Genomic DNA, 15405 nt, shown 5'->3' with positions numbered 1-15405 from the left:
AAATCAAATTAATCTTATAAGTGTTACATAAGTAACGATAATCTGCTGATTTAAAAATGTAAATGTATATATTATAAAAAATTAATTGATACGTGTTTTGACAGTTATTTTATAAAATTGTCGTTACACTTGAAAATTCAACGAAATAGTATTTTGAAAATAAAAACACTAAAGTTTATTTATTCATTTACTACTGTTTAATATTAAAGTATTTATGAATAAGCATATCTGATACATTGTCTTCGCATGTCGATCAAGCACTTACATGGTTTTCTTTTATTTTTCAGTTTGGTATGAAACTACAGATCTTCCAAAAGTGCTTAAAATATTTCAAAATGGAGCGGCATGGCAGAAAACTTTAAAATTCGTATCTCCTAATATCAATGAGCTTTTGCTGATAGCGAAATATTTTAGTATATCAGTGCCGTCTGAAGAATCTGATGTAGATATCGACACGATAAAAAGCATATCGGAGAAATTAATTGAGTGGATACCAGTTGTGATTGCTACCATGGGCCCGAAAGGCGTACTAGTATGAATTCATTTATTTTTTTTCGTTCAAAACTTATTGAATAATTTTAATAATTAAAATGATTAATAGGTAACGAGAAATTCTTCGGGAGATGAACCTTTTCTGAACAAAGATAATACCGTGATTGAAAATGACAAAGTCCATTCTCGTTTATATTCTCCCGTGAGTGTTAATAAAGATATTGCAAATGTTAGTGGTTGTGGCGATTGTTTAGCTGCAGGGATAATAGCTGGCATTCTAAGAGGATGGAAGGAATCAAACAGTATTTTATTGGGACTTCACGCAGCCAAGCAATCTCTTATATCTCATCAAACAGTGCCTCATACGCTCAAATTATTACCAGTAGATGAAGAATATTATTCCCGAAAAAACCATACGTCAGCCATAAGTGCGTATGCATAGATTGTATGAAAAATGTAAATTTTATGTGAATAGAGTGATAGGAAACAAATATCTAAAACCGTGATTATTGATGAATATCATTTAATACTAAGAAGCAAATGCAAATCAATTGAATCTATAATTTATTGATTGTTTTAAAGTTTCTATAAATACAAGTAGGACGTAAAAAGTTATAGATAGCTTATATTTCAAAATTTTTACAGAAAATATATTAGAAATGGTCCTTGACTAGCTAATTGTATTTTCACAAATAGAAATCTTATTCCTTTATTTATAAAAAACAGTAAGAAGAAACGCAATAACTTTATTTCCTCGTGCATATACTTTGCGAACCTTACATTATATGATACAATATGGACGGCTGATTCAAAAGTTTAAAATCTCAAAGCTAAGTTTTTTTATGTTTGACTCTTGTCTTAAAATAATTAATAATTATGCTCCTTTGTCTAGTAATACTGTTATTATTTGTAATAGAAAGAATATAATTTCAATAAACTATCTGTATTTACTTTAGATCACTTTTTCTTCTTTTTATCAACTTTGAACAATTTTTCATTCTTTGTGTGAACCTTTCCTCCATATTTGTTTACAAACGCTCTTACATCAAATTTTCTCTCGCAACCTTTATAATTCATATAACGAATTTTGCCAAAAACTTCTCTTTCTCTCCAGCCTTGATCATGGATTCCACAAATGGACCACATGCAACCTGTAGTTTTAAAGTTAAACATGGATAATTTTTAATCCTTTTTTTTATATTAACTAATATATTTAAAAATTCTTTAAAAAAACAACATACCAACATATCCATTTGGATCTCGCCCATCCATACTATACTTATCATTTAAGTAGATAGACCATTTGAGAGCATCCTGTGGTGTTGGAGTCCACTCAAGAATTTTTTTAGCCCAATACATTCTAAGAAAACCATGTATTTTTCCTTCATTTATTAATTGGATTTGAGCAGAATTCCATAAATCATCATGCGTTAATCCTTTTTCAAATTCTTCAAGCGTATATATATATTCTCTTTTATCCTTTCTACATAAAACAATTGATAAATCATATGGGTTTTAAAGTTTATTCAATTTGTATTGAAAAACAAAACTTAAATTAATGTCACATATCTTACCGATGCTGATTTAGTGTCTCTTTGGCCCAGTCATAAGCTCCCTCCAGACTATCGTAATTTTGATTGTAAAAACAAAAATTATCACTTAATTCTCTACGAATAATTGCCTCCTCCATGAAAGCTTCAACTGAATCTTTAAATTGAGTTTTGAACTTAGCTACCTCCAAAATACACCTTTGTACAGAAATCATTCCAAAATGAAACCATGGAGATAAATTACTCAATGCATCAACAACTGGATTATTTCTTTTTTCATTATATATATGAAGACGTTTTTTTATGAAACTGTCAAGTTCAGCAATGCCTCCTTTATATCCTGGCTTAGCCCAACTAATTTTATCAACAGTTCTATCAACTAATATAGCATCTAATGCAGTATCCCATTTATTTTGCGGAAACTTTTGATCTGATACATATGGATGTTTTATTACAGGAGGGTACTCAGTAAGAAATTCTTTAAGTTTTGAATTTATCTTATTCCTAATAGTACGTGCTGCATATTCCAATTTATCAGATGCAATCCAACAGGGAACAATATTATGTGCATCAACCTATATCCATAAATGATAAACTTGAAAAAATGTATCAATTTGTAAAATATAATTTCACAATACGCACTTGACAAAACGGTACATCTATTGGAAGTTGTTTTTTTATATCATCAACCCAATGTAAAGGTAGCCTTAATGGGAAAAAATCTGCTACTAATGCTCCCATTTTATATTTTTTTACAAAATCAACAATCACATTATTTGGTTCTCCATGCAAAAGATGAAAATTAATATTCAATGCTTGACAATCTTTGTCCACTTCTTTTAAAGCTTCTAGTAAAAATTTATAATGGCGCAATGTAGCATCAAGAAATTTGGGCAGTATACAAAAACATACATGAAGAGGTACTTTATTTTTCAATGCAGTTTTTTGAGCAAAAAGAAGTGCCCAATTGTCTAGAAAATAATTGGTAATTAATATAAATTAATTTATAAAACATTAAATATTACAAAACTATTTATTATTAATACCTTGGACTCTGGCATCTCTAAACATCCAATAAACAATTCCCTTAGACTTTACTGCTACTTCATCTAAATCTGTCAAAACTCTTACTCTCTTTTTATTAAAATTAAATTTTAAGATATTTTCTGCAGTCTGCAAATAAAACAATATCTAATTACAGATAGTTCTGCTGCTAATAAGTTGGTTAATAGTGATAATTTTACACTTTTTCTCTGCTCATTTATTTGTTCCACTAGATCAACAGTTTTCAATTTCTTCAAAGACGGTTCAGCCATATTTGATGCTGTAATGTAACAGTAAAAAAATGCATAACATTATCTTAATGTCATATTATTAACCAAATACAAACTTACAAAATTCTGTATAGTGATTAAATGAACAAATTTGCTTTTGCTAAATTTTCAAAGAACATAACTGATAAGAAATAATTAAGTTTTTAATCAGTTTTGATCACTATGAAAGAAAAATAAAAAAATAACAATTAAATATTATATTTAGCAGCTGTAAGCTTATTAAAACAATACTTGTAGGTTAATAATAATTTTTATATTAGTTGTACGGTCACGGTATATATGAATGTAATCTATAGTACGCATTTGGAGATTGATACACATCTTTATTAAATTTTTTGTTTGTATTTAAATTCACTCATATATACATAAATAGATTGATGTAATAACAAAGACTAAATCATACAGTAAACAATTTACGAAATAAAAAGCAAAACCATGCAAAGTTTGCGAGAGCGCTCGACATTCGGCGCTCGGCGCTCCAGCGCCGCGCATTGCATTGGCGGAAGAGAATATAACTGGATCGGAAACTAAAACTCGTGATGCTAAAAAATTGAGTCATCATAAAATTATTGAAAGAAAAGTTTACCGTACATAATTCTAATTCAATAAGTTTTTCGATTAATGAATCTTTTAAGGATGTGGAAGGACAATTAATAGTTTTTACGTATAGCCAAATTTGTATGCTATAATATACTCCGGTTTGATAGCCGATCGCGTAAGAGCGCGTGCACATTTGAGTGGCTTGTCTAAAATGGGAAAATAGAACTTGAAGCGATATTTTTATACGTCATACGATTCACGACATATCATACGGAAGCTCGCTTCACTTGTGCGCAAATATTGCAAATGAGGATACAATCCTTATACTCGTACATAATATTCTATATCAAATTATAGATATTTTTGTACGACTGATACGAAGCAAGATTTTAATTGCCATTCCAAAAAAATTGGCATCTAATTGTCGTATTAAAACGATTCGATACATTTCTTATATTATAATTAAGTACATGTAGATCTTTGAGTTGTATTAATGGTTTCAAGACAATTAATTAGTCTGTGCGTCTAATACGGAAAACTAGTCAAGTATATTATTATAATAAACTATTATTATGCAATTCGAAAATATTTTTTCACGTGACATTTGTTAGAAGATTTAAAAAAAATAGAATTGACAACTTGTTTTATTCCGAATGCAGTCATAGATTAACAAGTCAAAACTCATAGAGTGATGTACGCTATTATTTAATATTTGTTTTTCGTTAAGATTATTGTATAATCAAATAGTCCTCATCAAGGAAAACGCACATCATCTAATATTCCCTTACAACTACAATTTTCTCAAATAGTATACTGCTTATATCAAACATTAAAAACATTTCGCATACAGCGAAAATATGATTTTTAATTTACATTGAAGATAAAAAAGATACTTCTTGTTGATTTAAAGTCGTCATTTATGAGATTTATTTAAAAAATTTGGTTGAAAATTAGATTTTGATTCTCAAAATTGTTATCTACACTATTATAATGAAATTGCTTTATGAATAAAAAAAGTGAAATAAAATTTAACTTTGTATTTGAGCATATGCAAATATAAAGTAATTCTACAAAAAACATCGACATTGATGCTTCTAGAAGTGGCCAGCAATATAGATTATATAAGGTGTATGGCTGCTGTACGTAAGCGAATATTTTCTCCCGGTGTTTCGATCAGTTTGTCTTAAACATCTCACTGAACAAGATCGCTCGGAATCTTAGATTGGATAAATTCGTTGATAAAAAGTAAACTATAGGGCAAAATGGCAAACTTTCTGGCAATACAAAATAATCAAGTTTTTCGGCACTTCGCCTGGTGGTCGGCTGCAATGTCAGTTAAAATGATGTGCATGATGCCACTTATTGGTCGACAACGGTTTCGCAAGAAGGTCTGTTGTTTTAGGCATTTCTCTCCTTGAACGCGCGTCGCGCGTGTAATAAAAGCATGACGTTCGTGCATAAATTTTGCAAGCACTGGCACGAAACGTAATGCTATATCGACGTGCGCGTTGGTATAGCATTGCGGTATACAACGCGTATAAGAAACTAGGAAATCGAAGGATATGAATAAAAAATCGATGTTGGCATGTGTGCAGATATTCATGACTCCGGAGGACTGCGCGTTCATAGGTAAAAGCGCCAAGGTGGCGTTCGACGATCCGGACGTGGAGCGGCCTCGGCGAGCTTTCCTCAACGACTTGGAAAACATTGTACCCTGGTTTATCTGTACGAGCGTGTTCTTGACCACTTCGCCGCCTCCGGCGCTCGCCATCAACCTCATACGCGCCTTCGGAATCAGCCGCATAGTCCACACCATCGTCTACGCCGTGATCCCCATGCCCCAGCCTGCTCGCGTTGTAGCTTACGCTGTCGGATACGCTATCACCGTATACCAGGCTTATCTCACTCTGCTTCACTACACTTGACTCCCTTTTTGCCACCTTACCCTACTTATTTCTTCGTACAAATATACAAATCAATTTCTAGCGTTAACTTTTCGTTCTAATTATAACGACATGAACCTTTATTAAAGATTAATTTGAATAGTTGTTTAGTATTCATTCATTTCGCCTACTCAAAAATTAGCTTTATATTTCTAGCAATGTGCCGCCACAAATTTGCTTCACTTACCTTATTTATAGTGTACGAATTAATAGATTATTTTTTCATTGAAAAGGCAATGCTTTAACTGATCAAATTTAATTATTTGTAAGATTTTTATTTTTTAACGATAATTTCCTCGCGCCGAAATTCGTATTTACGGGTCCGTTCGAACTTTGTAATTTCAGCTGCTGAAAAACAGGCGATATAATATAACTCTGGCATTATTATTAATGCCAAAATAATAAAACGCCTGAATAATGGCTATAATATATTTGAAATATTCGTAATATCAAATAGAACTCTATCTGCCGTTCTGAAAGCGCATCAAGAAAATATGCAGGCCATCATGACTTTGCAAGATTTCTTTGTTAAGCGAATGCGTCATTAATAACCATCTCATACCGCTGTATTTGGACAATGCTGTGAAATTGTTATTTTCTTCGTGTATTATGTTTGAAAAAAAATAACAGTTTTTATTTCTAACTGTATTGTATAACTATGATCATTAATTGCTTTGGTAAATTATATTTAGCGTCACAGTTATATATTTTGAACACTGATTAATATGTAGATTGTATAATAGTTTAAAACTTAGTTTTGATCGCTTCTTTATATTACATTGTTAATTATATTATATAATGTTTAGTAGGTATATCATTAAAATTTTATTATTAGCGCATCTTAATAAGGTGAAGTGGAAATGTATCGTTTTTTTTGTTCAAACTTTAAACCAAATACGCGAGACAAGCATGGCCCGATTATCGTTACGTTGAATATTTATATAATTGGCTTACTCTATAAAAGTTATTATAACTAAAAAGAAAGTCGATATACTAACTAAAATTTTTAATAGACGTAAAGAATAAGTGTATGAATATAATTTATTTATGTTAATTATTTTTTCCTGATCTTGTCCTCTTGCATTTAAATGATTGAAATAATAATATTTTCTACAGCTACAATTAATGTATTTTTGCGGATTCGCGCAAAAATGTTACATAAATATACTTTTAAGAGTATATAAACTATAACCGTGTCTACACTTATATAGTGATCAATACAATAACGTTATTCCATAATTCTACACGGTTGTTATATTAAAAATTACGTTATAATATTATGTTATTTATGTTAATAATCAAAATTTATGTAGGTACTTCTTTCATACTAGATAAAAACCTTGTTCGCGTATATCAACTTAGAAATTCTTCACTTTTTTGTCATTGACCGGTTCTTAATTTCATATCTTTAAATATTACTACCAATTCTCGGTCGGACCATTAAAAATTAAAATCCTATATGCAGATTCGTTGTTGATTCATCGATGAAAATAAAAAATTTGCACAATACTTATTATTAAATACACTTTTTACAACAGTACTTGTAAATTTTTATTTCAATGCCGCGATCAAATCAAAATATTTTTTATTGGTTCTTCATCATATTTTATTAAAAATTAAAAAATATATATTAAATACATGCATACCAAAACGGCGATATTAAAATCGATACGTCCCTGACAAGCTCAAAGTTTAAAGCTACTTTCTAGGTTAGGTACAACTCATCTAGAATGACAAACAATCGTCTGCTTTTAAACTTTCCCAGGATTATCTCCGTTTTTATTCTTTGTTATCTTTCGTTTGGCTATATGTTTTTGTTTTTGTGATTACTTCATTCATCATATTCAATTCTGGCTTTATAATTTTAAATTATGGGTGTGCAGTTTGTAAAGAATTACTAGACTTTTATAATGTAAGTATCGTAATGTCTTGAAACTGAAAGTTAGAAATAACGAAAATGTGTATTTTTTAAAAATTTTTAAATAACTTTTTTTCTGTGTTACACGGATATGATACTCATATCTTTTGAGTTTTATAAAATTTGCTTCACACAATTTAATGATATGCTAAGCATTTTTGGGCGTAACATGTGATAATCTTAAAAGCTCAAGAAAAATATTCCTAACCTCGGTTTCCGTTTTGTGGTTTGTATGTGGTTTGTACTTAAACTCACATTGTTCTTCACAATAAAATATACGTAAATAAATTGTAGGTATGTATCTTTTGAAAATTTCTATAATATTTTTGGTCCTTTTAATTATTACAACTTCATATAATATGCTTTGGTTGTATTCATAAATATCTGATAAGTACCTGATGCAATCAATCTTTGGAATTAAAAATAATCCTAAGTGAATTTTTCAAAATTTTTGAAATTTTTATAGCATGTATATTTTCATTGAGCTTCACTAATCAAATTTTATTCAAAAGCAAAGAAGATTTTTGAAATGAAGAAGCATACCATTTCTAATTATTGTACAGCAGCTCTCCAGATTTGAAATTTCTTATTTATAGGATGAATCGTCACTAGCTATGTACAAAAATAGAGCTTCCACAATTAATGCGAACTTTTCTTTTATCTTCACTGAACAAAATGAATTAAAATGGTTAGAATTACATATGTGAAAGAATGTGTTGAAATTAAGCACTGTTTTAAATTATACAATTATTTAGATAAATATTTAATCAACAAAATTACTACCACTTTCAAATCCATTACTTTTTAGGGTTCTAGACATAAAAGGCGCTGCTTCGGCTTAGAAATTATAAAACTTGCAGCCAAATTGAAACCTGATGATAAAAACATGTATTGTTGGGGTAATACAAAGCATGGAGAATTAGGATTAGGGGGGATTGAAGATGAAAATATTTTATTACCCAGAGAAGTTGATTTTCAAAAAGCAACTGAAATTGAACAAAGTACAAACTATTTTCTAATTTTGTTACAGAACAATGTAAGCTTTTATAAATTAACATTTTATTTTTTAGTTGCTTGTGGAGCTAATCATACAGTTCTTATTACTGAAGATGGACAAGTTTTTTCATGTGGTAACAATGATTGTGGACAGTTGGGCCATGATAAACCAACTAAAAGATTACGTAAGAATATAAATATTTAATTTAATAGTTTTATTTTTCTAAAAAGTTATATTTATTATGTTATTTTATATTTTATTATTAGAGATGATACCAGGATTAGATGCATTTGTATTTAAACAAGCAGCTTGTGGTGCATCCCATTCAGTAGCAGTGAATAACTGGGGACAACTATTTTGTTGGGGTAACAATGCTGATGGTCAATTGGGACTTGGAACTCCATTAACAATTGTACAAATGCCAACATTAGTTAAAGCATTGGGTACAAGTGTCATTGTTCAAATTGCATGTGGTCAAAACCACACTTTAGCTCTTACGAACAATGGTGAACTGTATACTTGGGGATCAAATAGTGATGGACAGTTGGGACTTGGTCAGGATATAAAAATGGAAACAAAACCTAAACTTATTTCAAGTTTGTTTGGAATACCTATTGCTTTTATTGCTTGTGGAGGTTATCATAGCATTATTGTTACAAAATCAGGTTAGATTAAGTTTCTATAGTATGAGTATATTTTGTTTGATATTTCACAATTCTGTTTGGCATATCCTACTATGTTGACAATTATATCAGAGATAAAAATCTAAAATTTATATTACAGGGGCTGTATATGGCTGGGGTAAAAATACTTTTGGCCAATTAGGTATGAACGATATGAGTGATAGATACATTCCATGTCTTCTGAAAACTCTTAGAAATACAAAAGTAAAATATGTATCATGTGGAGAAGAATTTTCCGTTTTTATGACTATGGTATATGACTTATGATATTTTTATAAACTTTTATCATACTTTTATCATACAAAATTTTTTTCTGTTTTAAGGATGGTGGAGTTTTTACTTGTGGTGCTGGAATGTATGGTCAACTTGGTCATGGTGTTAATGGTAATGAAATTTTACCTAGACAAATAATTGAACTCATGGGCAGTGTAGTGACTCAGGTAAAATGAAAACAGATATACATAATATACTGTGAAATCAAATTGTTACTAATATATAATGAGTGAGTTTGTTTAGATATCTTGTGGAAAGAGACACACACTTGCTCTGGTACCATCTCGAGGAAAAGTCTATGCTTGGGGTTTAGGTGGATCTGGACAACTTGGGAGTCGAACAGCCCGAAGTGCTTCTACTCCTCAAATTGTTCTTGGACCATGGACATCAAAAAATGGTTTATCTTCTATGGAAACCGAATCTATAAGTCCAGTTTCTGAAGACTGTGTAGTCAAACATATTTTTAGTGGCGGAGATCATTGCTTTGCCACTGTAGTTCCAAAAGAGGTATGGACATTATCTTCTTTGCATTGATATCGTAATATATAGATATCGTTAATACAATTTTAATTTCTAGGATAACATAGAACCAGACGACTGTCGTATTTATTTACCTACAACACAAATTTTAACTATCAATGAAGAACAACTTATTACTTGTCAAAGACTTCCACAAAGTGCCTCAGTTGATCACGATTTAATGATGTAAATAACATTTTTCAATTAAAAATGCAAATTTATCATTGATAAATACATATATATATATATATATATGTATATATATATTATAGGTACATAGAAACCGTATTTAGGAGTCAAGCTTGTATAAATGCTTCATTTTTGTCTGCTTATGAAAAACATTATAATTGCTCATCTCGACAACATGGTGTGGATTTAGAATTTGCTGCACGTTGTTTTGGAATGATATCTGAAATTATAAACGAAACTATAAGTGAATTGGTAAAATGAATTTTTTTAAACTTTTATCTATTCTGTGTGATTGAAATTATATTATCGAAGTGATAATATTTTCAGATACTCACTTGTATTGTTGAATCCCTATTACCTTCTTTAACAAAGTCACCACCAGATATAGAGTGTCTTAGGATTTATTTGATATTGCCTTTGTATCATGGATTTGCTAATCCTGATAATTCTAATACATTACATAAACCATTTTCTTTAGTTGTATTAAACTTGAAGCAAGAAGCTAAAAAAGTTCTTGAAATCTGGTGGACCAACTCTCCAACACTCTATTTTGAAAGACTTGTAAGAATATTTAGAGCAGTTGTAATAGATTACATCAAGCAACCAAACGTTAAAGAAACAAAGGTAACAATAGTTATTTTACTGACTATTGCATTACAATGAAAAATATTTTTTTAGGTTGTTTCATGGAATATGGCTCTTGCATCTGTATTAGACTTTTTGAAATTTCTGAATGAATTAAATAATTCTGTAGAAGGGAAAAAAGTTCCTCATAATGTATTTTACATTCATGAATTAAGTGAATTAACAGATGTAAGAGGAGATTATTGTCGTTGGCTTTCCGATAACGATAAACAAGGTGTAAGTTTGCTAAGAAAAATTTACTATGTAAAATTTTGTATTTATTATTTTGTAAATTCACTACTCATTTTTCAGGGTCACAAAATATTCTTCTGCAATTACCCATTTCTATTTGATGCAGAAGCCAAAACAATACTTTTGGAGACAAGTCAAGCATTACAAGTAAATATTGGGATTTTATAAATCGAAGTTTATTGTGTAACATTTATTAATTTTTTCAGATGCAAGTAGCAATGAATGTAGCAGCTAGCAGAACTTTGACTAATATGTTTTTCAGTGCATTTCATCCTATTAATACAGAACATCCTCAATTTGTAACTCTCAACGTTTCAAGAGAAAACATAGTTGCAGATACCTTGAGAGAACTATCAGAATATTCGTCTGATGATCTCAAAAAACCATTGCGAGTATGTACATTTTCTTCCAATAAGTAAAAATACTACTTAACAGCAATTGTTTAATATCTTTTTTCGATAAATCTGCAGGTAAAATTCTACGGAGAAGAAGCAGAGGATGCCGGAGGAGTTAAAAAGGAATTTTTTATGCTTCTATTGAAAGAAATTTTAGATCCAAAGTACGGCATGTTTAAAGAATATGAAGAAACAAGAGCTATTTGGTTCAGTGAGGATTCATTTGAAGATGAAGTTATGTATTTTCTCATTGGTTTATTGTGTGGTCTTGCCATTTACAATTTCATTATTATTGAATTGCCATTCCCGTTGGCATTATATAAAAAATTACTGAAAGAGCCAGTCAGTCTTGCAGATCTCAAAGACTTATCACCAGTTCTTGCTAGGTACGTTTACTATGAAGAAATGTTGCAGTAATGTTAACAACATATGTATATTGTTGCATATTTTAACAAAGATATGGTAAATATGTGCATATTTTCAGGAGTTTGCAGAGCCTATTAGATTATGAAGAATCTGATTTAGAGGCTGTTTTTTCTTTGAATTTTGAAGTTACCAAAGAAGTGTTTGGTGAAAAGAAAGTTTATGAACTTATTCGAAACGGTAGTAAAACTCCCGTGACAATACATAACAAGTTAGTTGTTATTTCAAATATGACTTTCTAATCGATTACTCACAATTGAAAGTAAATTTTCTTTTTTAGGAATCAATTTGTCGATTTGTACGTCGATTACATTTTGAATAAATCTGTAAATTCACATTTTAAGGCTTTTTATAAAGGATTTCATAAAGTGTGTGGAGGTAGAGTTTTAGAACTATTTCATAGCGATGAGCTAATGTCACTTGTAATTGGTAATGAAGAATATGATTGGGAAGAATTCGAAAAAAATGCATGTTATAAAGAAGGCTATACAAAGGATGATCCTACAATCATTCTTTTTTGGCAAGTTTTTCACGAACTGTCACCTGAACAAAAAAAGAAATTTTTATTGTACTTGACTGGTAGTGATAGAGTTCCTCTACAAGGCATGAAAGCAGTTAAGGTAATGCTGTTAGAATCTTTCTTATTCAGTGTTTTATTACTACCCTTTATAAAATTTGACTTGTTTATTTTATTCTTTGTTCAGATAACCATACAACCAATGACAGATGAACGTTTCTTGCCAGTAGCACACACATGTTTCAACCTTTTAGACTTGCCAAGGTATCAAACAAAAGAGAGACTTCAATACAAACTTTTACAAGCGATCCAGCAAACTCAGGGATTTTCATTAGTTTAAAATAAAAACTTGTTTTGAAACAGGTGTGTTTATAGAGTACAATTTATATCGATATTTTATTACAGATAATAACTAGTTGATCTTTTATTAAAAGAGAAAAAATAGAATAGCGAACCAAAAACTCCTTTTCTGTTAAAGAATCAGGTTTTAACGGTTTGTGGATCAAATCTTGGAAATAGAATAATATATGTAAAAAGTCAAACACTATGTGTTCAGCTACATTTCTCTTTTCTCCATGAAAGGGAACAGATTTTGAATTTTGTTAAAAAAAGGCTATAATGATAAAAAATATATTATCTATTTTTAAGACACTGTTCATGATTATCATACAGTGGGAACTTAAAAATGAATCTATTATTCGGAAGTGAATATTTTTTAGTATACGAAAGCTTAACGCGTTTAGTGCAATGGAAGCACTATTATTTTATACGTTTATTTCAAATTCCATCTTTTTCTCAATTTTAATTTTGACAATATATAATTTGAAAAAGGGACAATCGTAGAATACATTACCGTATATATTTTTTATGGCCTAATCAATGTTCAAAGGTTCCTATAAAATTTCATTATATAATCTTGGCATTGTTTTTCGCAAAGTTGCATGTTTTTGTCCTTTTTAAAAACGGATTTAACCCATTAAATCCCAAATGGACGATTTTTTTTCTACTGTTTTCAATTGATTTTCTGAATGTGAAATCGGTCTTCAAAAAAATCAGGAGGTGACGTTTCCGACGTAAAATTGTCTGAATTTTCGATCTACGTTGTCAGAATTTTGAAAAAAATACATATTAACACATTTATAATTGTTTATTTATCAAAAAATGCAATATTTTGAGTGATAAAAATTTTTAAATCCTTGTTTTCCAGTTGAATGTCAATGTAGATCTTTATGATTAGCCCATAAAGGCGTCCTCGAATCCTGGACTTATTCTTATATATCACACTCTTTATATTGAGTTATAGGGGTAGGTTTTTTGAAATTCAACATGACGCCATCCAATATGGCGGTTCAATGAAGGAAATTTTATGCTACTTTTCATTCTTTTTCGGAAAACAATATTTTTTTACCAATATTCATCAAACTTCGCGTATAGGGGTTTTTTGGGTCACTGATTACGAATTTACAATAAGATTTTTAAAATTCAAGATGGCGGATCCAATATGGCGGCTGAAAATGTCGAAAAATGTCAGATTTTTATGCAAATTAGTGTACAGGGGTTTTTTGGGTCGCTGATTATGAATTTACAATCAGATTTTAAAAATTCAAGATGGCGAATCCAATATGGAGTGAATTTTTAGTCAGTTTTTGATTTTGGTACTTAAAAGCTTGAAAATATTGATGAATCTAGCTTTTGACTATATTTTTTAACTGACATTTCGAAACTTTAAAAACTGTTAGTGTATACATGATATAAGCCCAAAACACCCCTATATATACTTTTTCTTAAGTTAGAAAATTGTAAAATTGTAACTTTATATTTAAAGTTTTCTATCCTTTTATTAGCTATGTATTAGCTATGTATTAGATATGTAAAGTTTTGAAAATTTGACTACAAATTGTTAATCAGTGATTTAAAAGACCTGTAGGTACCGATTTCTATAAAAACTAAGAAAATTTGTGGGTTTTCGGCCGCCATCTTGAATATTCAAAATCTGATAATACATTCGTAATTAGCTACCAAAAAACCCCTATACACGAAGTTTGATGAACATTGGTTAAAAAATATTGTTTTTCGAAAAAGTACAAAAAGTAGCAACAAATTTCCTTCTTTGAACCGCCATATTGGATGCCGCCATGTTGAATTTCAAAAAACCTACCCCTATAACTTAAAGTCTAAGATTCGAGAACGCCTTTTATGGGCTATTCATAAAGATCTATATATTGAAATTCAATTCGAAAACAAGGATTTAAAAATTTTTATCACTCATAATTTGCATTTTTTGTTAAATAAATAAATATGTTAATATGCATTTTTTTCAAAATTCTGACAACGTAGATCTAAAGTTCAGAAAATTTTACGTCCTCTCCTGAATTTGTTGAAGACCGATTTCACATTCAGAAAATCTATTGAAAACAGTAGAAGAAATCGTCCATTTAGGACTTGATGGGTTAAAATAATCCAACGGGTTCTCTTCAATAATATATGATGAATATATATATTTATTAAAAGCTTTCGATAACGTTGCAGTTAACCAAATAAAATGAAAAAAAAATAATAAATGCTAATAATGAATAATGCAAAGAAACTGTTTAATAATGTAAAAAGAAAAAATATCGTGCTTTTTTTTATAAAAAATGATCGCTAATACTACTAATTGTTAAGCAAATTGTTACGTAGACACTGCTGGCTATCAAATGTTAATAATACGTAACCGTCGAAGAAAAAATGTGGAAGAGATTTCTATGTATGATGTT

The 15405-nt window shown here is 29.8% G+C and overlaps 4 protein-coding genes across 5 annotated transcripts in view; 3 read left to right on the top strand and 1 right to left on the bottom strand.

Annotated features, from left to right (window-relative positions):
* Positions 1-934, top strand: part of LOC131668322 (uncharacterized) — a 38644-nt gene extending 37710 nt beyond the window's left edge. Inside the window, exons 8-9 of the mRNA XM_058942392.1 lie at positions 288-532; positions 602-934. Coding sequence (XP_058798375.1) covers positions 288-532; positions 602-934 — 578 coding nt within the window. The remainder of the gene's footprint in view (positions 1-287; positions 533-601) is intronic.
* A 32-nt stretch (positions 935-966) lies between these two features.
* LOC131668324 (deoxyribodipyrimidine photo-lyase) lies at positions 967-3934 on the bottom strand. Of its 2 annotated transcripts, XM_058942398.1 has the most exons (8): positions 3608-3934; positions 3437-3536; positions 3287-3366; positions 3089-3215; positions 2685-3013; positions 2067-2617; positions 1734-1975; positions 967-1643 (listed from the first exon to the last, which is right to left on the bottom strand). In XM_058942398.1, the coding sequence occupies exons 3-8, from the start codon at positions 3356-3358 to the stop codon at positions 1450-1452; spliced, it is 1515 nt and encodes a 504-aa protein (XP_058798381.1). In that variant the 5' UTR covers positions 3359-3366; positions 3437-3536; positions 3608-3934; the 3' UTR covers positions 967-1449. The 2 variants fall into 2 exon arrangements, with proteins under 2 accessions (XP_058798381.1, XP_058798380.1); XM_058942397.1 differs by having other exon boundaries at positions 3437-3934.
* Positions 3935-5111: 1177 nt separating this feature from the next.
* Positions 5112-7076, top strand: LOC131668281 (microsomal glutathione S-transferase 1-like). Its single transcript, XM_058942331.1, has 2 exons — positions 5112-5304; positions 5512-7076. Exons 1-2 carry the CDS (start codon positions 5179-5181, stop codon positions 5839-5841), a joined length of 456 nt encoding a protein of 151 aa, XP_058798314.1. The 5' UTR covers positions 5112-5178; the 3' UTR covers positions 5842-7076.
* Positions 7077-7600: 524 nt separating this feature from the next.
* Positions 7601-15394, top strand: LOC131668255 (probable E3 ubiquitin-protein ligase HERC4). Its single transcript, XM_058942282.1, has 18 exons — positions 7601-7771; positions 8374-8465; positions 8586-8778; positions 8848-8958; positions 9041-9439; positions 9558-9709; positions 9781-9897; positions 9974-10237; positions 10308-10435; positions 10522-10690; positions 10766-11062; positions 11117-11299; positions 11375-11461; positions 11521-11706; positions 11785-12095; positions 12194-12343; positions 12413-12752; positions 12837-15394. Exons 2-18 carry the CDS (start codon positions 8463-8465, stop codon positions 12987-12989), a joined length of 3243 nt encoding a protein of 1080 aa, XP_058798265.1. The 5' UTR covers positions 7601-7771; positions 8374-8462; the 3' UTR covers positions 12990-15394.
* Positions 15395-15405: the final 11 nt, after the last annotated feature.

This window comes from Phymastichus coffea, unplaced genomic scaffold, assembly GCF_024137745.1.
Source record: "Phymastichus coffea isolate CEN01 unplaced genomic scaffold, Cenicafe_Pcof_1.1 PCOF00076, whole genome shotgun sequence".
Taxonomy (NCBI): domain Eukaryota; kingdom Metazoa; phylum Arthropoda; class Insecta; order Hymenoptera; family Eulophidae; genus Phymastichus; species Phymastichus coffea.
This window is presented reverse-complemented; position numbering and strand designations above follow the sequence as displayed.